This window comes from Panthera pardus, unplaced genomic scaffold, assembly GCF_024362965.1.
Source record: "Panthera pardus isolate Hobbes unplaced genomic scaffold, ASM2436296v1 HiC_scaffold_27, whole genome shotgun sequence".
NCBI classification, from domain to species: Eukaryota; Metazoa; Chordata; class Mammalia; order Carnivora; family Felidae; genus Panthera; species Panthera pardus.
The window spans coordinates 53769441-53797056 of NW_026526843.1; the positions used below are offsets into that span (position 1 = coordinate 53769441).

Sequence of the window (27616 nt, forward strand, 5' to 3'; positions counted from 1 at the left end):
AAATGCCATCCTTTGCAAACTTTGTTAAAGTAAAAAAAAAAAAATGAGCCAAATGGAAGGCTTTTGATTTATATTATCCAATTGACCTCCCATGAGTAAGATATCTGTTTTTTGTTGCATGGAAATGAAATAACTTTAGGATAGTTCAAAAGCTTGTATTAATTCAGAGTTGGGAAAGATGTTACTGTTGCAAATTAAAGGCATCATATACATTAAACAAACAGCAATTATTTGAAAATATAGGATTAAAAGATAATAAAGATAGAACCCTCTGATGGTATGTTTGGTTTACCCCCTCCAGTTCCAAAACTGACCTTAGATGCCACTCAAAGAGGGGGGCACAATCAAGCTCAATGTTCCCTAAAGACTGGGTTTATACTGATTAAGAAGGCATCAGATGCTTCAGGCTTATTAAACCCTACCTTGGCCCTGATATGTGGGAGCAACCTCAGCTAGTGGTAGCTTACAACTAGTGGGGTTTTCTTCATAAATTTAACTGTGGCAAATTGGACAAACACTGAGTCCCATCCAAATTGGCTTTGGTCACATAGACACAGGCTTTAAGTTAAAGGAAGAAAGCAGGCAAACAAAAGAGGGATAAGAAACAGCAAAAATTTCACTGAATGAAATAAACATTCATGCTTTCACAATTAGCAAACTTAAGGTATTTATTAGGTCTACCCAACTGCAGCAGAATCAGGCATTACCAGAAGATCCATGAGCTCTGACATTCTTTATTTTGTAAAAAATGATGGGCAACTCTACATGAATGAAGGTTTCTAAATTTCCTGAAGCTGCCAGATAAATGGTGACCCTCAAATGTATTTGTCAGTCACATCCAGTTTGTTGCCTTCTTGTAGATCTATTCGTTACACAGTGAAAAGGCAGTGATTAGTCAAACCTCTAGCAAGCAACATATCCATGGTTGTCTCCCTTTCTGAAGTTAAGAAATAATTTTCTCATGGAGATGCCTTTTCTTTTTTATTTGAGTGAGAAATTTCTTCACATTAAACACGAAAGTAAATGTAATCTACATCCAAAGGGCTAGAAAACTCCATTAGAATCATACTGGAAAAACTCCAGTGGTTAAATTCGGTTTTTATTTTTAGATAATTTTGCACTCCAGTGAAAATCCATATTGACTTGTTTTATATATTTTCTTACTACTAAGTATTTTAAAATTTTTAAAGGATCTAAGCATTTATTGGAATCCTGAAAATCATGAGTAACAAGTTGTAGTCTTATTTCCATATTTAGACAGTTTCTAGTTATCCAAATTTAGCATCAGAATTTAAAGATTGATAAAAAATGTTGTCTAGAACACTTTAAAAATATTGATAGTTTGTTATTTTTCTAATTGTGGTTTTTACAAACCGTAGTGATATTTTTTAAAGTATACTATTGTACACTTCAGAAAGGTAAATTATATTCACATTTATGCATTTTTAGAATATGCCTAACACATAAATATACACCCTTTTAACAGCTAAACATACAAGAAATTTGCTCACATTGTATATGTAAAATTATTAGTCCCTATATATATAATCTCAAAAAACACATGAATACTTCTGCCTCTGCCATAAAGTAAGAATTAAACTTATTTCTTTTACTTATATAAAGAATATCAATATAGGAGCTCATGCCCACTTCATATCAGGCAGTTATAGAGAGAAGTATGCTGTTTACTGTACCTTGAATATAGGTACTATCATGAGAAGTCCCATTTTTTTCTATTTCAATATCTGGAATTCCAGTATCTGAAAGAAGTGACATTTAACATTAAGGCACAATTTTTTTTTTCTGATTCCATTTAAAGTGAAACCAGTACTTTGGTCCTATAGATAACACAAGACCTTGGAACGCATTTTTGTTTTTGTTTTTGTATGTCTATTTCTTTGTAGTGGTAAAAGGGAGGATTATAAACTGCAGCAGAATTCTACAATTTGGCATATATTTTAAAATATATAGTAAATACTTTTTTATTTCATTCTCTAGAGATAATTCTCATGAAAATAATCTGTCCATAAAAATCCCCTCAGACTATCAAGTAACATGCCATGGCTGTGGAATAAGATTGCATAAGTGGAAGTGCCCCATCCTTATGGTATATTTTTCATTTGTGAAATGCTGTAGATAATAAGATTATTTCTATGTTAAGTGTACTGAACACCAAAACACAAATTGTGGTTTGTGGTCTTTATGCAGTACTGGCTATAAGGGCAAAGGGACACATGAATTGTTTTTGAAAAAATTCAAGAAAGAGAAATAAGAGTTAGGTTTTTATTTTTAATTTTAAATATGAGATGTGATTATCTAAAAGTTATCCATATCCATAAAGTATAGCATTATATGAGCATTTGTGTATATATACATTTTCCTGGACACCCTTGGGTAATGTGATAACAGATGGCAGCATATCACCCAATGCCATCAAAGATTAATGTGAGAAGAAAATGATTTGAATACAAGGTACCCATCATGCTGTAGAAACAGCTGTTTTTCCTTTATACTTTTCCTTTATACTATACAGCTTTATAGAAAAGCTAAACCTAAATGGAGTTTACTTATGGGTGGATCTTAAATATGTAAAAAAAAAAAAAGTCAAACCATTTCAGAATGACAAGTTCAGGGCCTCAAATAATAATAATGAGTACACAGAACATATGTCCCATTGCTATTCAAGAAATGTTCCTTTTAAAATCTTTGATAAGCAAGGATTCTGGCTCCCACTAAGATGCCCCATTGTGTGAGATATTATTTACTCTTTCTTTACTGTGTCTCAATGAGGCATGGTTAGCATGAGCTAAAATAATCTAGCACTATATTTGTACTGATTGTGAGCATAATGATCCAAGACAGTCACAGTAAAAAGGGAATTGAACTTTTGGAAAGAAAGAATATGACTGACGTTTGTACAAAATTCTTTATTAATTTTTAATATAGGACCCTGAAGCACTCTTTTAGTTTTGTGTGTGTGTGTTATACATGTGAATAGAGCATGTATACATGTATGCATAAAATTCTTAGGCTTATACTTGTTACACATATCTATCAGTTAATATACACCTGTGTATTTAACATATCAGTTAAACATACAAGCTGTCAATGAGCTATGAAAGAACCTGAATATTCTATGAGTTGAAATGATGTTGTGGGATTTAATAATTGAAAATGTAATAAAAAATTTGGAATTAAGAGATTTCATGACAGAAGCTTCTCTTCTCACAGAATTTCCAGGATGTACTTAGAGCATTCTTTTTCAACCAGGTCCTCCTTAAACCCTCAACACTGATGCAATCTACATTAAAGAAATCAGGATCCTATAATTCATTAAAATAGAGTACACCAAATATCAGCATATTTTAATATGAATGGACCTAAAACAACTTACATTTTTTTAATATGAAATTTATTGTCAAATTGGTTTGCACCAACAGGTGCCCTCCTCAATGCCCATCACCCACCCTCCCCTCCCTCCCACCCCCCATCAACCCTCAGTTTATTTCCAGTTTTTAAGAATCTCTTATGGTTTGGCTTTCTCCCTCTCTAACTTTTTTTTCCCTTCCCCTCCCCCATGGTCTTTTGTTAAGTTTCTCAGGATCCACATAAGAGTAAAACACTTACATTTTATGTGCAATGATGTTATCAATATTACTGCTTCTACTGCAAAAGTCAGCAGGATTTCCTGTTATTTCTAGACTATTTGTATCTCTCAGAGTAGGGATTATTTTGACACATTTAATTAATAATCCAAAGCATTTGGCTTTAAATGGATTTTTTAATGATTCTTGAGCAAAGCCCCTTCCTTCCTTCCTTCCTTCCTTCCTTCCTCCCTCCCTCCCTCCCTCCTTTCCTCCCTCCTTCCTTCCTTTCTTTTCCTTTTTCTTTTCTTTTCCTTTCCTTTTTCTTTTCTTTTCTCTTTCTTTCTCTTCCTTCTTTACTTTCTTCCTTCCTTCCTTCTTCCTCTCTATCTTTTTTAAATGAGACATTACCTTTCAACAGCCTCAAGTCACCATCACTAGTAGTGGCTTGCTTAAGTGCTTGTTCCACTTGTTCCCTGCGTTTTGATTCAAATTCCAAGGCTTCCTGCAGTTTTCTCTTGGCTTTTTTCTCCTTCTTCAGACGCTTTTGCATGGTAGCTAAAACATGAAAAGGTAAATCGTTTGCAAAACTTTGGTAAATAAAATAAAATACGTTGCCAATTTTTATGTATTATAAACCATAGATACAGATACAGAGAGAGATATTTACTGCATATGATTAGCTTCTTTAGACTCCAATTCTCATTAGACTCAACCAGAGTGTTCAATCACGTGATTTACTTATTTTTGCTTTCACTTTTCCAGTGTGTATGCTTTATAATACATATACATTTATATGGCAGTGGCACTAACGGTAGAAAATCATTTTCTACTTTCACTAAGTACATGCATTAAATGATAGTATTAAATATTTGATAATTTTTTAGATAGAATTATTGGGATCCTGCAATTATTGGTTCACATCATGGTTCTAAGCATACCAACCTTCACAGTCTTTCTGAATCAGTTTTTAAAAATTAAGATATTGACATTGTGGTGATAGAAAAACATTCAAGAAGCATTACACAAAATTAAAATGTTTATGACATTTAAAAAATGTTAAAAGTGCTCACATATAATTAAATATTTTTATTAAACTAATTATGATACTAATTTAAGTTTCAATTATATTTATTTCACAGTTCATTGTCTTTCATATAAATGACCTCCAGCACCTTGAAGAGAATCAGTTACCCAAGTAAATTTATGTTCATGTGAGTCAAAAATTCATAAGTCTGAAGTAAAAACAAAATTGGAAAACTTGAAACAATGACGCTGAGGATGTATAGTTTCTGTTATTTTTGATGAAAGATTATTAAGTGAGGCTGAACATAAAAATAGTTTACTATTATAATTATAATAATTCGTATAAAGTATTCAACCAATTATTCAAACCAGCAATCTAGATTTATTCAAATTAACATATAACTTAATGTCCTTGATAACACAAATGTTAGCTTCCAGTAAAATTATTGGTTCAAAAATATGCTATATGTTGATTCCCTTGAAATTTATGATTACATATGGTATAAACAATGTTACAGTGATGACAGATAGAAGCAAAAAAAAAATGTTCACCTTTAACTCAGAAGGCTGACCTATAGCCTGCATTGTTTCAATAATGCTAACATATGTGCTAGTTACTACATTATTTTTTTTAATTTTTTAAATATATTTCTTTAACTTTTTTTATTTATTGAGAGACAGAACATGAGCATAGGAGGGGCAAAGAGAGGGGGAGGAGACACAAAATCTGAACCAGGCTCCAGGCTGTTAGCACAGAACCAGATGCAGGGCTCGAACTCACAGAACCATGAAGTCATGATCTGAGCCGAAATTGAAGGCTTAACCAACTGAGCCACCCAGGCACCCCTGGTTGCTACCTTCTTAAAGGGTCTCATGACTGCCTGTAAATCTCACCGACAGTCCATATTGATCTGAATGATAAGAACCAGAGAAATCTTAAAAAAGCAGTTTTATGAGTAGAAATTTGACAGACATTTATGATGTAATACTCCCTGCATGCCCCCTTCCCTTTGAGCATTAAGCATATAATCACCAGCTTCATACAGCAAAAAGTGCAGTTATTTCTGCCCATTGTCCTGTCCCATGCAACTTAAATAAACTTACTAAGTTGCACCATAAAATATCTCAAGAATTTTTTCTTGACTGTCACTCTCAACAATTCCATAGCAACCGCATATTACATTTTAAATTATATCAATAAATGATAATGACTATCATTTATTTAGAACCTACTATGAGCATTTTTCTGGGACTCTGTCTTATTACTTTCTTTAATTGAAAAAAGATAGTAATAGGGACTATATATATATATATAATTATTATATATAATTGTTATATATAATTATTATATATAATTGTTACATATAATTGTTATTATAAACAATTATATATAATTGTTTTACAAATATACACATATACATACATATATATAGTTATGTAGTTACTCTTCTTTCTATATCCTTGGACAGTTGTCACTTTTAACCATAAGATCAATTTCCCCCCCTCTTTCTTTTCAATCATATGACTTGAGATAAAGCAAGCATTCACCATTTGTCATAAAAAGTTAGTTATCCTGGGTATGAGATATTTAGGGAACTAGAAAGGAACTTACTTGATTTTAAAGCTCATCTATTGTAATAGATGAGGATACTGAGTTTCATAGAGATGAAGTAGATATTTTTTTCTAAATCAATGAGGATAACAGAGTAGTTTCATATAATTATGTTAGTTCTAGATGTAAAATGTTAAAAACAATGCCTAGAACATAGCAGACAGTTGATAAGTATTAGCCAGTAGTAGTAGTAGTAGCAGCAGTAGCAGCAGTAGTGACAGTAATGATAGTAGCAGTGGTATTATTATTATATCATAATATGCTACATTAATAAAATGCAAATACTTCAGAATATACTTGATAATATATTGAATATTACATCTACCATGCCTATGCCTTTTTAAAAGACAATAGATATGATAGTAATTATAAAAATAGACTTTTAAGAGTCTATGAGAAGTTAGTAAATAGAAATTGTCATGAGCACATATCTAAAAGTTGGAAGCCAATTTTACTCTATGTAGTAGATATACATAAGTCAATTTGACAATGTTATTATATTTAAGATATAATTATTAGGTTCTTTAGTATAAAAAAATATCCTACTAAAAATGTGGTTTTTATGATGGCTAATCGTAATAATGTATTTTGCATACCAAATACCAGAAATAAATGATTTTTTCTAAACTTTAAAAAGACAGGTTGGCTTTTGCTAAATAGTATTTAATGACTTTGGCAAGATAATAAGAGCTTTAAGTCTGTTGTTTTTAAGATTTGCATATATGTATGTAAACTCTTCACACAATGTGAGGCTTGAACTTACAACTCTAAGATCAAGTGTCACCTGTTCCTCTAACTGAGCCTCTTTTCCTCATATTTTATTTATTTTTCGAAGAGGTTAATTTTTTTTTCTTTTTTGAGACACAGAGAGAGAGAGAGAGAGAGAGAGAGCACGTGAGCAGGGGATGGGCAGTGAGAGGGAGAGAGAGAGAATCTTAAGCAGGCTCCATGCTCAGCATGGAGTCCCATGTGGGGTTTGATATCATGACCATGAGATCATGACCTGAGCCCAAATCAAGAGTCAGATGCTTAACTAACTGAACAATCCAGGCACCCCAAGAGGTTTAATTCTTTTTAAATGCAGTGACTGACTTTATATTTTGAGCTGGAATAATAATTATTCCTAGGTCTTAAGTAAAATATACAATAAGTTTTTAATTACTTGCCAAAATTTTTGGAGTATAATATACTACCTTGGTATAGTGTAAAGTAAGTGGATTTCATTCAACTGGAATTATTCTTCCTTGTTCAGGGAGGCATTATCTACATGTGGATTTTCTCTCCCTTTCATTGACTTTCCTTCCCATTCTTTAACTATTTTATTTAATTATTACTTTGTGACTCTTCCGTAGAAGAGTAAGTAGAGAACAGAAGAAACTGAATGAAATTCACAATCATCACTTTTGCTGCTGTTTAGTATTTTATTGTAAATATAAGGAAAAGGTGGAGATTATTGGCTGAGTTGAAGTTTTAAATTTTCTCTGGTTTTGGAATAAACTAGTCTCTTTATCCATATCTGTATATAATTTAATGGATACCCACAGTTGAAAAGTTAATTCTATTTGTGAACATTATTTCTCCATTCTCTCCCTTTTGTCTCCATCCGTACTTATGCTACCCTAGTTCAGTCCTCATCACCATTGCCTGAATGAGAGCAAACTCCTTTTACATACTTTCCTTGTTTCTAGTTTTACTTCAAGCCCCCTCTAATATATTCTCAACACCAAAGTTATCTAATTGAACACAGACCAAATCATCCCCTTGCTTATCTTTGTCTATTTTCCATCACCTATAGGACAAAATCCAAGTTAATCTTTTGCATGGTTAAAAAATGTCCTTCACAATTTAGCTTCTACACTCATATTTTTTTTAAGTTTATTTATTTATTTTGAGAGAGAGAGACAGAGAGAGAGAGAGAATGCACACACATATGAGTAGGGGAGGTGCAGAGAGAGAGAGGGAGAGAGAGGAGAGATTCTCTCAAGCAGGCTCTGCACTGTCAGTGCAGAACCCAATGCAGGGTTGATCCCACGAACCCTGAGATCATGACCTGAGCCAAAATCAAGAACCAGACACTTAACAGACTGAGCCACCCAGGTGCCCTAGCTTTTACCCTCATCTTTCTCCATCATCTCCCATCATTCACTTCATAAAATGCAGAGCCACAGTAATAACAAACTGTTTATAATTGCCCTTGTATGAGACTTCTTGCATTCATGCCTATGCTCACTGATACCTCTGTCTAGAAACTCCAAATCACTCAGGCACTCTCATGCCCTTTCTTATCCTACTGATCTTCAAGACTCAGCTTCAAGTGTCAGTGTCAGGAAGCCTTCCTTAACCATTCACTCCCCCTCCAAGCTGAACTAATTACCCCCTCTCTATATAACCACATATACTGTGCATCCTTGCTCTTGCATTTTGACTTGAAATTAACTGGTTGGTTGTACTAGCCCTCTAAAATGTACATCTCTCAAGGACAGGGGCTTAGTTTTATTTATCTGAAATCCCCAGAATCCAGCACTGTCCTTGGCAAAGAGTAAGCATTCCATCTATAAGAATTTATTTGATTATCTATATGCAGGGTATTTTATGAAATTACGAGAAAACTAGGAATATTCATGTTTTCCAAATCTGCAGCTAGCCTGAAGTCGATCTAATTCATTATCTTTTATAATAAAGAGAAATAGTATAAATATCTTACCTTGTGGATTACACACAGTATTTGATTCTTAGCTTATTTTTCAATAGTTCTAAGCTATCCCTGAGAATATTTATACTACTATTGAAAATATCTACAACAAGGGGTGCCTGGGTGGCTCAGTTGGTTAAACATCCAGCTGCGGCTTAGGTTAGGCTTAGGTCATGATCACAGGGCTCCTGGGTTCGAGCCCCGTGTCGGGCTCTGTGCTGACCGCTCAGAACCTGGAACCTGCTTCATGTTCTATGTCTCCCTCTCTCTCTGCCCCTCCTCTGCTCATGCTATCTCTCTCTGTCTCTCAAAAATAAATAAATATTTAAAAAAACTTTAAAAAGAAAAAAAGAAAATATCTACAACAAAATATTTATTCTGTAATTGAACTTGTTAAACCTACTTCTGCTTTGAAGTTCTACTGCGAGTTGTCTTTCAAGGTTTTCTCTAATTTCTCTCTCTCTATAGAGCTCCATTCGCATTTCCTTTTTTTCTTGTTGAATCTGCTTCTCCTGGATGTGAGCATTATCCAAAGCCACTTTCAGTAGGCCCTGTCAAAGTACGGAAAATGACATGCAGTTCATCTTATCTGTTTTAGTTTCTCAAATATGAAATAATTTATGTAGATGCTAATGTCTTGTATTACATTTATTTTGTTTATAGAAATATTGTTGACCTGAATGTTGGTCAACAGAGTCTCCACAGAGGACAAACTATCAGCAAAAATGAATTGTCCAGGGAATCCAGGAGGTAATGTCTGTCCAAGAGTCAACTGGATCTTGTCCAAGGGTGACTTGATCATTGGAATTTGAAATGGTACCTCTTCTGCAAAACAAAAACAAAAACAAAGAAAAACAAACAAACAAAAACCCCGAAATTATTATCAGAAGGTTCATGAATTAACAGCTAAAAATTTTCTGTTTCCTTTACTTCTAATAGCATCTTACAAAGATTTTCTTTCTAAAACTAAATGATGGCAAACTCATAATAGGAAGTCATATGTATTGAGAAACCAGCTGCCTGTAGTTTCTCAAAATAAATGTTTCAGTAAATAATCAGTGCAAATGAAGCAACATTTACTGCCAAAGAGGCATGAGACTTGGAGAAAAATTATGATATGTTTATGAATGCCTATAAATTAAATAATCAGATCCTTCTTGTAATGCATACACTGCTTTTTTTTCATTTTCAAGTCTATCATCTCCATTCTTTAATAGCCGTACTGAAGTTTAATTTCCATACAATAAAATTCACCTATTTTAAGTGCACACTTCAAAGATTTTTAGTAAATTTACAGAGTTGTGGGACCATCATCACAAATCTATTTAGAACATCTTGATCACCCCCAAAATATCCCTCGTGCCCATTTACAGTTAATATCCTTTCCCATCCCCATCCCCTGGCAACAACTAATCTACTTTCGGCCTCTATAGGATTGCCTCTTCTGGATATTTTCCAAATAGAATTATATAATATGTAGTCATTTTGTCTGGCTTCTTTTATCATAATGTTTTGAGGTTCATTCATGTAGTAGCATGTATCAGTGGTTTTTTCCTTTTTATTGCTGGAAAGTATTCCATTACATGGACATATTGATTTTTGTTTAATTATTCACTAGTTGACATGCTTTTGGATTATTTCCAGTGTTACCTTTTATTTTGAAGAATATTACTTATGAAAAAATATCAGTTGTGGTGTGAAAACACAAATTATATCTTTTCTCCTTATTTTTATATTATCTTCTCCCACATTATCCTTACTTTATCAAGATTCTCTCTTAGCTTCAGGTAAAGAGACACCAATAGAATTGTTGTTTAATGAGATGTTTTGGTTCTGGTTCCAGTAGGGACAGAAATATAGATTTATCATACAGTTAAATCTCATTTTTCAATTGCAAGAAGCCTATACATGTAGTGTGCAGAGCTTGAACCACACAGATTTCATAGTCATCATGGTTTGCTGATAGTGTGGAGCTTGATGCCAAGCTCGAACTTAGGAACTGTGGGATCATGACCTGAACCAAAATCAAGAGTCCAAGGCTTAACTGACTGAGCCACTCATGTGCCCCCCTTCTGGAAATTTTTAATGGGACAGCATTATCTCTGAATAAGATGTTTTTATTAGAGATCACCTTTACAATTTTTTTACAACTTGTAATTTTCTAAAGTCTACAGGGATAAAAAGTGCTAAGCAATTATTTTATAGAATTAACACTGTCATATTATTTGAATCCAAAATGTTATAAAAAGCATTTTATTGGTTGTAAATAATCCAATAAAATGTATAAGCTAGCCTGTTCATTTTCTTCTAATACAAGAAGGTATAATGAGCATATTCAGGTTTTTTTCATAAAACTTAAAAAATAAGATTTTTATTATAAATGCATGATTCATGTGTTTTGTACAACTCCCTGATGTAAAATTGATCCTGACCCCTTTCCTTCCTTCCTTTCTTCCTCCCTTCCTCCCTCCCTTCCTTCCTTCCTTCCTTCTTTCCTTTCCCACTTCCCTCCTTGCCAGTGGAAGTTTTGGTAGAGGTGAAGTATTCCAGAAGGAGTTAGCACATTATCACAAATTCTGTGATCTGTTTCAACTACAAGGTTTGAATATTTGAAATATGTCATTAAAAAACAATTCTGAAATATCTTTGGCAGCAGCTCTAATGCTTCTAAAGTACATTTCTCAACACCTAACCAAGGAATATTATGTTTTATTTGTATTGCTTAAAGTCTGTATTTAGGTAGCATTTTGTCTTCTGCATGTGATCGCATTAAGTGGATAGAATAACTTCATAATGATTTATTGATAATAACTAGTGAGTTTCTATACCTTTGTATTGATGTCTAAAAATCTTAAAGTATGAATTTATGTAGCCTGAAAGATCTATTTTTACAAAATGAACTGCTACACGGTTAGAACATTGACATCCTACGATTCAGAGATAATATGTTTCCTTTGAATAAATATTTTGTATCAGGGGAAGAGTTATTAAAATTAATGGATTCCTTGTTATGTATCACTCTATGCACATGTAACCTCAGCGGTGAGAATCTGAGGGATATTCTACAAACAAGATACCCAAAAAAGAAAGCAATATATTCAGTATGCATAAAACAAAATTATAATTACATTAAAATTACCAGAAGTCTTTTATTTGGAGATGAAAGATATGCTATTAAATTGGCTGAAAGGAAAATTACTATTGACTATGAAGACAGGTTGCATGGTCTATGGTTTGTAATGTTGCTCTACAGTAGATTGAAATTTCAAAATAGCATTATTCTCCTTTAAAGAGATGGACACAGTTGAATTAGGTGTTGCTTGCTGCAGTGAGGATCAAATGCAAAAAGAATCATATTTCATAAGACCTGGTCAACATCAGGAAAATGAATAGAAATATAAGAGGTATGCAGGCAATGATTCATTTTGTTAATCTGGCCCAAGAGAAACACATAGAGACAGCACACAGATCTAAGCTTCTACCAAAAGACAAATAGGACACAGAAGGTGGGAATTGGGATGACAGTGTAGCAGGGGTCACATTGATTTTCAGCAGTAGTTTTCACACAGATGAGATAGCCCTGGACTCTATTTGGCCCATTGTTCATATCCTACCTGTCCCACAAGCAATAAATTTCCTAGTCCTAGAAAAGGGCAGTAAAGAAGAAGGATTCTACTTATGACTTCTTATGATTAAGTTTCTGTGCTAACCAAACATGCTTTTTCAGACTAAGGTCACATTGCATGCTAAGGACCGTAATGGCCAAAAGCTAGTCAAAGTGTATTATGTTTTGCTGTATATTAGTGAAAAGTGTCAAACCATTTGTCATGGTTTTTTCCCATTTAAATCATATATTACAAAAATGTGTAATAAATGCATTGGAAATATATTTCAATCTTGTAATAGGTTTTCACATCTGTATGACATCACTATTTTGCTCAGTTTGAATACATGCACTGTTATGTAGAAATTTATTCAGTAGCCTTGAGAAATCCTAACTGGCAATGAATTACATATGGACAAGTACTAGAACCATAGATTGTCAGTTAAATAAGAGCATCTCTTTGTAAGCCAGGGAGAAAATGTTTTGACTGAGCACTTTAAAAGGCTTGTGTTCAAATTTTATATATTTAAACCTTTATAAACACACATTATGCAATAGTATAAACTAAAAGATAAAGAAAGGAAAACTGCTACCTAGCTGAGGACATAAGCAACCTCTTCATTTACTGAAGCAAAGTGGAGACCACTTTTATTGAGCCTGTTGGTCAAACTTGCCATACTTTGTAATAGCACTTGGGAATCCATTTGCAGAACCAGCTCTTAACTTGAATTTCTTCCTTAGGGCCCAGACGAATAGATGTAAAAAGTTGACAAAAACTTTATTTGTAGAAAAAAATAAAAACACACAGTAAATTCTCAGAATGAAAAAGTCCCCCTAAAAAATAAAGTCAAGGTTTCAAGAGACTTTCTATGTGAACATAGTGCTTATTTTCCCACTTTTTCATGGAGTTCAGTGTTTCCTCTTTCCTCTGGACTGAGGATTGTAATACAGGATAAGAAAATGAACATCACTGGGGTGCCTGGGTGGCTCAGTCAGTTAAATGGCTGATTTCAGCTCAGGTCATGATTTCGAGGTCTGTGAGTTCAAGCCCCACATCGGGCTCTGTGCTGATAGTTCAGAGCCTGGAGCCTGCTTCAGATTCTGTGGCTCCCTCTCTCTCTGCCCCTCCCCTGCTTTCTCTCTGTCTCTCTTTCTCTCAAAAATTATAAACATTAAAAAAATTAATTAAAAAAAAGAAAATAAACACCACTGACTCATTGAGCAGTTGAAAAATGCCGCCACCTGCCATCAGGTCATCAGTTTTTATTCTTTAACAAATAAATTATATTTCACAATTTCATTTGAGTGCTTTCCCCTAAATACATCTATCTCAAGAGACTTTCCTTTGTTGGTGCCATCAGTATTACATTTGGCACAAGCAAGACACCTTCTTCCCTCTTCCAAACTGAAGAACAATAACAATAAAATGACCAACTGCTGTGTAGTGATGTGACTTCCATTAATATAAAGAAGTGTTCTTTATTAAACAGTGTTCTGAGTTGAATTGTGATTCAAATGTTGCCATCATCAAATATGGAAAACTAAATCTTGATCCTCACATTATTATATTTCTTTAGAGTGATGATAAAAGAAATAATACTGACAAATGAAAACAGAAAACTAGCAGCAAAAAAATGAAGGGTTAACAGGCTGAAAAAGTGAGATACAATACTTCTAAAACTAGTATGGCCCTAGTTTACTCTGGATCTTTGGATTAACAATTTGGCATAACAGATTCCTATATACATTATGAATTAGAAATAAATCATTTTTCAGATAAAATGTCATGCTAATAATAAATATTGTACACAGTGAAGGGTTGGAACAAGTATGATACCCAGTCCCTGTCATTTAGGAGCTGATACATTTTAAATAAATGTCAACAAGTTATAGAAGTAGACAATTAAGTGTAAAATCATGTGACATAGGTTGTTAAGGGCCTCTCATGGGAGAAATTACTGTAGTGTGGATTAAGCACTTAAAATAATCCATTCATTCTCTATCTGAAAAGTGTTCCCACTGTCATCAAAATACAGTCCCATGGACTTCCCCAAGATATTAGGTATGCCAACAATTTCCTTGCTCAAACTAGTGTTGAAAAACCTGTGTTAAACAATGATAAACAATTTTAATTAAAGCAAGGTTTAGCAGGTAAATTACAGGGTGCTCAGTTAAATTTGAATTTCAGATAAACAGCAAATGGTTTTTCAACATAATTATGTCCAAAATATTCTATGGGACTTTGTTATACTAAAAAATAAATAATTCGTTGTTTATCTGAAATTCAAATTTCACTGGGTATGTTGTTTTCTTTTATTATTTGCTAAATCTATAAAAGCAGAACAACTCAGAGCCTTTAAAAAGCTAGTGCTGGTGTACCTGTGTGGCTCAGTCAGTTAAGTGTCCAACTTCGGCTCAGATCACAATCTCACAGTTTGTGGACTCGAGCCCCACATCAGGTTCTGTGCTGACAGCTTGGAGTCTGCCTCAGATTTTGTCTTTCCCTCTCTCTCTGCCCCTCCCCCACTTGCACTCTGTCTCTCTCTCAAAAACAAATAAACATTAATTTTTTAAAAGCTAGTTCTAAGTATTACCGTATATTACATGTTAATCTAGGCAGCTGAGAGTATAGTGATGAAGAGCAAAAGATACCAAAGCGTGGCTGTGTAGGTTTGAAACTCTGCTCTATAATTTGCAAGCCCCTGGGAAAGTAAACTTTTCTGTGCCCAATTTCCTCATCTGTAAAATTAGGACAATAATATTTATCTCATAAAGTTGTTATAAAGATTAATGAGCTACTATTTGTAAAGTTTGTAGAACAATCACGACCCAAATGAAATGCAAAATAAGAGTTTGTTAGATAAATTAAATGGCAATTGAAAATTCCCAGGAGTGGGAGAGGAGCCTATAGTAAAATATTTGACCAGCTAAGCATCCATTAAGACCTCTTAAAACATGTGACAAGATCCTTTTTTAGGTAGTAGATGAGTCTGGTTTCACCCTAAATTAGGCCAGTATTACCTTCTCAGTTATCAAAGGTCTGAGGAGACTTCTTAAGTCAAGGTCAGTGGTTCTCAACTGAGAGTAATTTTGCAGCTCAAAGTACATTTGGTGATGGCTGGAGACATTTTTGCCAGTCAAAACTGAGGAAGTGTGGATATGGTCCTGCCATCTTTCTGCACTTAACTTCTACTAGAATGTTTAATAACTTAATAAGGTAATAATGTTAAATCAATGAATTAGAATTAACACAATACAAGGTATGTTTTAGAGTTAGTATGCATTTAATTTTGGGTCCCTGGCTTCAGTTCTTTGCTCAAGTGGCACCTTATTAGTGAAATCTACTGAACATCCTATTCAACATTGCAGTCTGCACCCTATTCTTACCCTCTTAACATGGTTTCTTTTTCATAGAATATTTATCACCATTTAATATACAATATAACTTACTTATTTACTATTTTTGTTACATATTGTATCTCACTACAATATATTCTTCATGAGAGTGGTAACTTTGTCTTAAAATTTTTCTCACTTGGTGTCTTCTCAGTATCTACAGTAGAAGCTATCCTGGGTCTACAATACATGTAATGACTTTGGATATGGAGACTGTTAATCTTAAAACTTGATGTAAGATTTCTAAACATCAGGTTGATTCCATTGTATCTTTCTATTCAAAATGACAAGATGGTACATGAATATATCATTTTAAAATATAGTTATAAGTATATAGTCAGAGAAAAGGAGAATGGGGAGGTGGAGATAAAGAGTTTCTGGTCAAATCTCAGCCTTTCCAATAAAATCAATGATTATTATACAGATATGACAAACTGAAATTTTGCAATTTTGAAAAATACTTGATAGAGTTGTCATAACGACATGTTATATACTGTATATTTATTGAACTTGTCTACATATCATAGTCCTTTGAGCAAAAAATAGTAAAATATAAATATTTCTGGCTCACACACAAACTTCCCCATCATCTTTGAGATGATGTATTATTGCATCAAAGATAAAGTGATCCTGACTAATTTTTTTTAAAGTAGATCTATATTTACTAGAGCCTAGAAATAAGTAAAAGTCTGAGGATACAGCATAGAAAGAAACTTTTTTAAAAATGGTTATTTATTTTTGAGAGAAAGAAATAGAGCAAGAGCTGGGAAGGGGCAGAGAGAGAGGGACACACAGAATCAGAAGCAGGCTCCAGGCTCTGAACTGTCAGCACAGAGCCCAGTGAGAGTATGGAACTCATGAACCCTGAGATCATGACCTGAGCCGAAGTCGGATGCTCAACTGACTGAGCCAACCATGCACCCATAGAAACTTTATACATAGACCAAAATTTGCTCTAAAAACTGAAAGACAGACAAAGATTTCTAATATAAACAACCAAACAGTATCAGAGGCATGTGCAAGTCCCTTCTCCAGAAAACCACCTTGGCTACTTCTGTGATAAAGGCTGCAGAGAGGAGAACACTAACCGAGTGGGAAGTAATAATTTAACAGTCTGGGTCAGAAATTGACAAACAAGAGGCAGGCATGGGAAAAGAGCTAAAGCGGGAAGGAAGCTGATGGCTTGTTTTGTTTTTTGTTTTTGTTTTTTTTTTTTTTTTTTTTTAAGTTTATTTTTTTCTTATTTTGAGAGAGAGAGCCTAAGAGAGGGGGAGAGGCAGAGATGGAGGAAAAGAGAATCTGAAGCAGGCTTCACACAGATAGCACTGAGGGGCCCAATCTCAAGAACCATGAGATCAGAAAACTTAACTAAATGAGCCACCCAGGTCCCCAGGAAACTGGTTTTAAAGAGATATGTTTAGGGAAGATTGTGGGAAGGACATACATTTCCATCAATTAGCTGACCTTTCCACGTGATAATGTTTTATTATGCTGGCTTATCTTTAAAATGGCTTCAGGTTTTCAATATAACCCTGCTTTTACCCTTACTAGACCTTCAGTAATCTGGCTGACTGCAGAAGCTGTAAAGCAGATTTCTCACTTTGTTTTTCTGCCGGTCCCAGTAATTCATTTTTGCTTTTAATTCCCTTGCCTTTGGGGATGTGTCGGGAAATGTGCAATCCTTTCCATCAACCAGGAAAGAGACCTCTCTTCTTAATCTGGCACAAATCAGGAAGATAAATTTATTGCTCTGACCTGGAATTGCTTGTACTAACTTTATTTTTTTTTTAATTTTTTTAACGTTTATTTATTTTTAAGACAGAGAGAGACAGAGCATGAACGGGGGAGGGGCAGAGAGAGAGGGAGACACAGAATCGGAAGCAGGCTCCAGGCTCTGAGCTATCAGCCCAGAGCCCGACGCGGGGCTCGAGCTCACGGACCGCAACATCGTGACCTGAGCTGAAGTCGGATGCTTAACCGACTGAGCCACCCAGGCGCCCCTGTACTAACTTTAAAACCACTGTTATTTCTTTTCTTTGCTTTGTGTGTGTGTGTGTGTGTGTGTGTGTGTGTGTGTACCTAGTTAACATATCTGAGTAGAGAGTATCAGTGGAAGGTACAAGGGAAAGGGATACTAATCCAGCATTTTAACAGAAATTGTTCTTAAACTTTATCATGCATCAGAATGTTCTGAAGGTGTTTTTTAAAAAGTTCCCAACTCCTGAAGTTTCTGATTCAGCAGGTCTAGGGTAGGGCCTGGCAACTTGAATTTCCGAGTACCTGATTGATAGTTGATATTGGTAGTTTGGGACCTCAGTTTGAGAAATCACTGGCCTATATAAAAGTCAGATTTTGCTACATTTAAAGATGATTAACATTGCCTCCTATGACAATATTTTTTAACTAGTCTGTACAATTTTAAGAAACTCTTTCAAAATGATAACTACTTTTAAGTATATATTTTCACAGCTTTCATAATTGCATGAAATTAAAGACACATCAACTAGCCTCCTCTACAGACCTGTAGATTCTAAAAATCAATTTACATTGCAATGAAAAGAAATGTATAATGGAATCTATTTGTAAACATTGAATCAGGAAACAAAAGAGTAAAAAATGTGAGTCTATACAGATAAAAGCAAAATTCTTTTCTAAGAATGAATTTAACATAAGGAATTGTTTAATAAGGAAAGCCACAGTTCTATGGATTAATTCTTAGATACTATTTCCTTCTATCCAAGAAAGGTGGAAAGTGGGTATTCTGGTGGGATTAAGATTAAAAATTAAAGATGATTCACAATCAGAATGACATTGTTGTTGAAAATGATGAGGGAGCATAAGGCAGGCTGAGGGCAAAGTACAAGCTAGCATATTACCCCCCCCAGGTGGAATATGTGTGATGTTCCTCAGGCACTCCTGGCTGCCCAAGAACAAAAGAAAGGGGAAAACAAATGATTAACTAACAGAGATCAGTGTCAAGCAAGACATGAGTCTCCATCAGTTTACAAATATCTTAATAAAGTATAAGAAAAAAGGCAATCTTATCATTAGCTTAATCTCCAGAAGCCTATAGATTCAGTTTCCTGGAGCCCTAACATCACCTTCCCCTCCATAATGATGTTGGGAACAAAAGCAAGAAGGAAATAGCAGGTTAAATTAAATTTCCTTATAACCTGCAGCACATTGACAAATACTTGAGGAAAACAAGGAGTATAATATTTCTCCAGGAACTCCCTAACATCCTACTGTGAATGCCTTACTAGAGGAAAAACCTTAGTTTAACAATAGCAAGGCCTCAGGTATCTTAGGAGTCCTCTTTAGCATATTAAAGTCCTTCTGGAAGCCTCCCTTTTGTCTTTACCTCCCTCCAACTCCGTAGTATATAACCAATCATTCTTCACCATCCCAGTGCAGCTCCTTCTTCCCATGGGTTCTGTCCCCATGCTTGAATAAAATCACCTTTTTGCACCAAAGACGTCTTCAAGAATTCTTTCCTGGCCATCAGCTCTGAACCCCACCATCACTCCAAAAACCCATCAGAAAACTTGGAAAGAAAGTCTATATAGCAGTTTATAATTTGTCACTTCCTATAAACTCATTAATAAGGAATGAATAGATATACAGGTTTAACATTTATAAAGATATCCTCACTAATAACTGCAATTATACCTATTTATAATCTGTGTATTTTCATATTTTTTTATTTTACCACCATACTGATGGTAGAAAATTAAGAATATTCTCTCTCACAGACAAACATGCACTGCATGAATGAACACACACACACACACACACACACATTGGTGAGACTATATGCTGATTGTTCTGTATTAGGTAAGAAATAAGAAATTGAGTCACTAAGGCACCATATTTTTAATAATTTTTTTTAATGAAATTATAAAATTTCCTAATAGATGAGTCTTGAAATCGTAATAGCAACATTGTTGGAAACCTAGCCAGTTCAAAATGATGCCAATTGATTAATTATTTTACAAAGCTTAATTTTTTAAAATAAATTTTAATAGGGCAAATACTGTAATTTTCAAATTTTTCTTTCTTGTGTAATGTAGGCATTAAGACCATAAAATCTGTTGCTTCTCCTCTGAAAATCTCTAAAGTTTTATCAAGGAAATAGTCATCTATCAGTAATGCTCCATTCAACAACTTTCACAAAATGCACAATCCTACATTTGGATGTTGTCTCTTGCCATGAGAACTTACATCATGCACTGAACAAGCTCTTTTTTGTTAAAATAGTAATAACAAATAATAATAATAATAATAATAATAATTTAGAAGATACAGCTGAGGGGAGAGGGGTAAACATCATCAGTAGAACATATTAATGTGCCATTTTGTTTCCTGTTTTAACATTGTTCTTACTCATTTTCATTTCTACTTAGTTTGTAGGGCTTATTTTGATTTCCCTCTCTTCTATTTCAATACCCATACCTAATTTAATGACTTATCAGAAACAGTGGGTACTTGGAGTGCATGATATCATGGTATAAATTAAAATGAGTTTACAGACTTGTAAATTGAAAAGCGTGGTAGTGATTTCCTCCAATAACTTCATTAGATAATTAAAGTTTGCCTGTGTGACAAAGAGAAATAACTTCAAAAAATCTCAATTGGAAATTTCACAAATGCATCCAACTTTAACTTCAATGGTTATTCAAGGGTTAATCACCAAATGACCCCACTTTCTTATTTTAACTCTTTATTTCCCTCAAATGTATGAGTCAGCTATTCTACTCATAACACAATGAGTATGACTGGATTTCTCTGCATCTTGGGATGTTACATCTCTAAACCTCAATGTACCTATTTGTAGAATAGGATGAACCACCTCACAGAGTATTTGTGGGAGGTTTAAATTAGAAAACTATAGTGGAAGCACTTAGTACTGTACTTAGCTTTAGTAGAGCCTCAGTAAAAATTAGCTGGATCTGAAGCTATGTTAGCTTCAGGATGTTTAAGAAAAAAAAAACTGCATTGAATATACACTGATTTTCAGGTTTTCCCATGAAATTTCTTATTAATTTCTTGTACTAAATTGATTAAAGGACTTAGTTAATGTAGCAATTATTAAGGTTTTGTAAGTATAGTATTTTGTTTATTTTATTTTATTTTTTTTATTAAATTTATTGTCAAATTGGTTTCCATACAACACCCAGTGCTCATCCTAACGGGTGCCCTCCTCAATGCCCATTACCCACTTTCCCCTCCCTCCCATACCCTATCAACCCTCAGTTTATTCTCAATTTTTAAGAGTCTCATGGTTTGGCTCCCTCCCTCTCTTTTTTTTTCCTTCCCCTCCCCTATGGTCTTCTGTTAACTTTCTCAGGATCCACATAAGAGTGAAAACATATGGTATCTGGGACCTGAAAATGAGGCTTCTGTATACTTTAAATGTTTGCAAGGGCTGACAAAGTTTAAAAAGCTATGAGGTGTGATCAGTAGAATTTTGCTAATCACAGAGCCCACATTCTAGGCAAAAGTGGGAAGATAACATGTACTGTAAGTATCCAGATAAGAAAGTATCTTCTAGGAAGTTGTAGCTGAGGCAATAAAGCAATATACACTATTATTCAAATTTAAATAGCATTATTTCATTGCTTTTACACTCTGATAGTTTTTCTTAAAACATCAGACTGTTTCAGAGACAGTGTTAGGTAAAGTTAGATGATTTCTTGGTTTATTAGTAAGTTCTCTCAAGAATCTGTGATACAGATTGTACTTGAGAATTTCTTGGTAATAGATTCCCCCTTTTGCCTAGAATGCCCAGTTATTCATATTTCTTGCCAAGATTCTTAAACACTATGATAAATAGTTTCAGGTCTTAAAAAAACTAGAATCTTCTTCAGAGCATTAAATTATAGAAACTTAAAAAATAAAAATGAGGTGAGCTGGTTACCCACATAAATTGATCCTTTGGATTAGAAATAATCATTACCATAGTTGGAAATATTTTAATATTGGATTTGTGAAGGAAATTTTAGTTTCTCACATTTTAAGGTTTTGGAAAGTAGGAGATAGACTTGAGTAGTTCTAGTATTTCCACAGAAGCATGTGATTAAATGCTCAATATGTGGGGGCTTATGATGATTTCCTTAATAAAACAATACTAGAAATATAACTGTTCCATATAGTAAGGAAGAAAGTCTGTCCTTAGGTCAGGTCATGATCTCACAGTCTGTGACTTCAAGCCCCACTTAGGGCTCTGTGCTGACAGCTCAGAACATGGAGCCTTCTTCAGATTTTGTGTCTCCCTTTCTCTCTCTGCCCCCTCCACCACTTGTGCTCTCTCTCTCTCTCTCGCTCTCTCGCTCTCTCTTTCTCTCAAAAATAAATAAATAAACATTTTTTTAAATAAAAATAAATAAAAACAGAACTGGAACTCTGACAATGTCTTTTTTTCCTCTATATCTCCTACCCTTTCCAAATATAGCATTCTATCACCACTATTCCCAGATGAAGAGAAAAACAAAGCATCCATGACTTATTTTTATAATAATTTCACAATCTGCATGTTTACACAATCTTGCCAGTTGCATATAATGAAAATAAATGGGTAGTTTACTGTTTATATAGCATGAATACTTCTATAAGGTTGAAATTAGGATCAACAAAATAAAAACTAGATTTGTAAACCTCCATAAGAGGCAAATGAGACTGACTTCTAGTCATTCTTGTTAGCAGGACAACTAAATACTCTAAGATAAATAGGTGTTCTAAGCATTTTTTGTCAAGCATTCTTGATTGTTTTGGTGAGCACAATATCATACTAAGCACTATATAATGATGATAATAATAATAATAATAAGTGCCAAGCATTATGCTAAGCACTTTACATTTATCATCTCATTTAATCCTCATAACAACAACATAAGATTGGTACTATTATTCCCCATTTTTTCAGCTGAGGAAAAGACTTTGAGAGATTAAAACACTTGATCAAACCACACAGCAAAGCTGTGTGAAGTAAATGCAGTTCTGTTTGACTCTATATTGAGCTTTTAACAACTGTCTCTTAATACACAGCATAATGCTTGGCTTATGGTACACTGAACTAATGTGTCAACATTTTACAAACCCATAAAGTCATACTTTGAAAAAGAACAGACACTAAGACAATGAGGTTTTTAAATTTCCTTACAGTAAAGATTCTCAGTCATGATGGCTGATAGGGACATACCTAATCTACATGTCTAAGTAGGTGAATGGGATCCAGGAAGCCAAAATATAAGACCCATCAGGTTTAGCTATATCTAGCAGCATATGCATTTATTTTCTTAAATGTAAAATTCACTTTTCCACAAAATAAGCAATGTCATGAAAAAACATGGCTTAAAGTTTTGTAAATGCTGCATTTCAATATTATGGTGTCAGTCTTCACTCTTTGACAAGGCTGTCAATCAAATAGCAATCTAGTTTTGTAAGACTTTAAACAAAGATCAAAGCACTGATACTGCTGAGTTAACATTATCTTCACAGTTAAACACTTTAATACTGCAGCATCAATATAAACTTCAAACTATTCTTTCAAAGCAAACAAAATAGTACTAACTTTAATATCTCTCCTCCGCACAGAAATCATAATTTTTATAACTACTTCAGGTATTTGTGAAATAGTTGCTTGAATTTATAATTATAAGGAGTTGTAATATAGAAAGCCTCTTCAGTGTTTATCTTTAAATTTTTTGTATATTTTGTTTAGCGATGAGATAATCCAGTTAAACATGAAATATTATTATTTTAATTGTTACTTTAGATCAAGCACAAATGAAGAGCATCCTAAAGTCAATTTAATAAGTGAATAAATTCAACAAACAAAAGCAGTTTACATACATTAGCAGCCTCAGCATCAAATTGACTTGTAAGCAAAACTGAACTCAAGTCCTAGCTACTATGTGACTACAACACTTCATTTTAAGTAAGCCATATAACATTTCTATGATGCCCATGTAAAAAGACCATGACTACTTTTGTTATGTTTTTCAAAAGTGTTACCTAGTAAATATCAGTATAAACACAAAAATTAAATAGCTAATATATGGGATATAAGCATGCACCAATGTTATATATTAAGGTATCAATGCTTGAGGACATTAGTCTTTCCCAGAGAATTATGCACTGAACACTTTACAAAGTTCTCTATATTTATCTAGCATTTGGTGAGTACAATTAGGGGATATGACTGTATCAGGCACTAACACTTCAACAGAAAATAAGGACATAGTCTTCAAATAATGTCTTATATTTTAGTTGCTTTTATTATTAGACCCCCAGAATATCCCAGAATTAAAAAAAATACTGAATCAATTATTTGTACATAGTTAAATTATGCCTCAAAATGTGTTATTTTTCTCTGAGGAAAAAAAGGTATTTGGCCACATTTGATACTTTTACCTTGTCACCTGACCTAGTGATTAGAAACTGTCAGTTGAGATATACTCTTTTACCATCTCTAACTAAAGGAATTGATGCATTTATAAATGTACCATTTACTTTCATATACCATTTGTGGGTGAGATTTGGACAGGGAGAAAAGGGATAACTTTGTTTTATGTTTGCAATTGGCTAGAAAAAACAGGTTAATCTGATATGGGAAAGGCATAAGTAATTCAAGTGAATTGGTTACAAACACCTCAAGTCATGTTTCTTCAAAAGATGTTCTGAAGCTAAGGGACTGGCATTTGGGAATTCTTTGACACCTTGAAGTTAGGATTCTTCTTAGGGCTCCACAGTTTCCTTAGAGCCAACAATGGCTCTCCATAATAATTTTGCTGTGAAAATGTAGCCACCCGCATGAATATATGGGCATATTAGTGCTTGAGTGAAAAAATAAGTGAGTGGCGAATATATAATCACTGATGAGTGTATGTTTGTATGTATCCATGTGCTTTAAAATTCTGGGTGACTTTACTGAACATTCCCCATGTAAAATGAAGGCAGACTAAAGGGTAATTGTAATTATAGTTTTCTACTACTGGAATATCTGAGGAATCTCACAGAGCTTCTGGTATCATTTTGAGTGCCCAAATCAGTACAGTATCTTGTCATTAAAATAATAAATGTGACCCTTAATGTGAAATGACTTTACCCCAATCTACCCTGATACTGCCAAAAATATGAGAATGTCTATGCCCTTAATTTCTATATGAGTATATGACTATATTCCTACATGATTATAGATATATGCTCGTATAAATTAAAAAACACAAACTAATATTACAATACTCCAACTTACCTCAAATGAGTTAATAATGTACAGACCCTTAATTTTTTCTAAAAATTAGTCAGAAAATATTAAAAATAATTTTATTTTAAGATATATTGATTTATCATCTAATTCCATTTATCATAAAGCTATGAATCCTCTGCAAGATCAATTATTTTCTTTTTTAAAATTTTTTAAATGTTTATTTATTTTTGAGAGAGAGAGAGAGAGAGCAAGCAGGGAAGAGGCAGAGAGAGAGAGGGAGACACAGAATCCAAATCAGGCTCCAAGATCTGAGCTGTCAGCACATATCCTGATGCAGAGCTCAAACCCATAAACTGCAAGATCATGACCTGAGCTGAAGTCGGATGCTTACCATCAGAGCCACCCAGGTGCTCCAAGATCAATTATTTTCAAATAATTAAAAGCAAATTCTAGATTGTACTGAAATTTGCTTACACATAAGAAGACACAATTAGAAAAACATGGACTGTAAACACAACTGACAGTTTTCAATTTTTGACCTAGAATGAATTTTAAAAACTTGTATCCTGAAATAGGGAAGGTAAATATAATTTTGGAAGCTGACATTACTAATCATGAAATTCTGTTTAACACAATATTTTTATCTTGATGTTATATTGATAATTAATTAGTGTTACAAAAATACTATTAACCACTTTAGAAAAATCAAACTTGGTGAGATAATTCATGTTTAAGTTTGGCTTCAAGCAGTGAATGATCTGTCACTTTGAAATACTATTCCAGGGAGGGAGGAGGAGGGGAGGGGGGAAAAAAGAAATACTATTTCATATACTACCCTACATGGAAAATATTTGTTACCTATTATAGTAATAATAGAGCCGATTCTTAATGACTGATAAAAAGAGAAGGTGCCAAGGAAAGAAAAATCCAATACAAGGAATAATCCAAAGTAGCACATTCTTTTGATTGTGAAACGTATTATATGATTTTAATATAATTTTCCTTTCTAATTTGCCACTTAAAAACAGTGTTTTGATCACATTAGTCTAAGACCTATAAAATAAATTACTAACCCTTTACCCTGAAAATCTTGACACTCAACAACTGGATCCCACTGATTTTTTCCTGCATTTCATCTACAAGTCTCTAAAGGGTGAACCCTGAATATATTTTATAGTCCAGCAGTCTGCTATAGGGCAATCTCACACCTGGGGTCAAATTTTGGTGTAATGCTTATTATCTGTGTCGAAGTTGCCAAATTGCCAAATCTTTTTCTTCACTAATATTCTTAACTAGTTATTTGAACAGAACCCATCTATTAAGTGTTTTGTGTTATTTGTTGACCACTTAATTCATTCAATGTAGATACATATAATTCACTAACTAACTTGCTTAAGCTACTCCCCGCTTCCTCCAGTTGGGCCTGACTCAGACCTAGCACTGCAGATTTCTCCACCAGAACACTGGTGCAAAACTTTTCCAACACTGTATCTCCCAACTCCCACCTCCAAGGGAGGACGTGTGCACCTTACTGAAACTGCACCCCCCCCACCACCAGTACATGCTTTTCGGGATGGTTCACCCAATCCTGGTTTCTGCAGCAGAGGTGTGTCCCCTGTGGAAGAGAACCTCCAGGCACAATTTACGGTCACCACGCCCCTGCCCACACCTATGTTATGGGGCAATCATGTCTTGCCCTGGTTTTGTCAGTAGCTGTGCATCTCCTATGGAAGAGGACCACCACTGCCTTGTTAAAAATGTATACCCTGCCTACAATGTTCAAGACCAAGAGATATAGCTGATTTTCCTACAACAGAGAAACAGACACAGAGAGTTAAGCAAAATGAGGGGACTAAGGAATACGCCCCCCAAAAAAGAACAGGACAAAATCACAGCAAGAGACCTCAGCAAAGTGGAGATAAGTAACGTGCCTGATAGAGAATTTAAAGTAATGATCATAAAGGTACTCACTGGATGTGTGAAAACAGTGGAGGACATCAGTTAGGCCCTTAACACAGATATAAAAAAAGAACCAATTAGAGATGAAGAACACAATAATTGAAATTAAAAACACACTAGATTGAATAAAGAGTAGGCTAGAAGAAGCAGAAGAACAAATAAGTGACCTTGAGAAACAGAGTAATAAAAAATTAATCAAGCTGAGCAGGTGAGAGAAAAAATATGCAAAATGATAATATACTTAGGGAACTCAGTGACATCATCAAACATAATAACATGTGAATTGTGGGGATCCCAGAAGAAAAAGAGAGAAAAAGGGACAGAAAATTTAGTTGAAGAAATCATAGCAGAAAACTTCCCAAATTTGGAGGAGGAAACAGAAATTCAGATTTAGGAGAGACAGAGATGTCCCAACAAATCCAACCCAAGGAGGTACACAAGACACATAATAGTGGCAAAAATCAGTGATAAATAAAGAATTCTAAAAGCAGCTAGAGAAAGAAGACAGTTGCATACAAATTAAACCCCATAAGGC

General features: G+C 34.1%; 1 protein-coding gene across 1 annotated transcript in view; it reads right to left on the reverse strand.

The window, feature by feature from the left end:
• Window positions 1-484: 484 nt before the first annotated feature.
• The window catches only part of DACH2 (dachshund family transcription factor 2), a 749278-nt gene continuing 722146 nt past the window's right edge, over window positions 485-27616 (reverse strand). Inside the window, exons 9-13 of the mRNA XM_053891350.1 lie at window positions 9591-9739; window positions 9318-9465; window positions 3996-4142; window positions 1695-1760; window positions 485-558 (exon numbers count right to left, since the gene is read on the reverse strand). Of these exons, the coding sequence (XP_053747325.1) occupies window positions 485-558; window positions 1695-1760; window positions 3996-4142; window positions 9318-9465; window positions 9591-9739 (584 nt within the window). The remainder of the gene's footprint in view (window positions 559-1694; window positions 1761-3995; window positions 4143-9317; window positions 9466-9590; window positions 9740-27616) is intronic.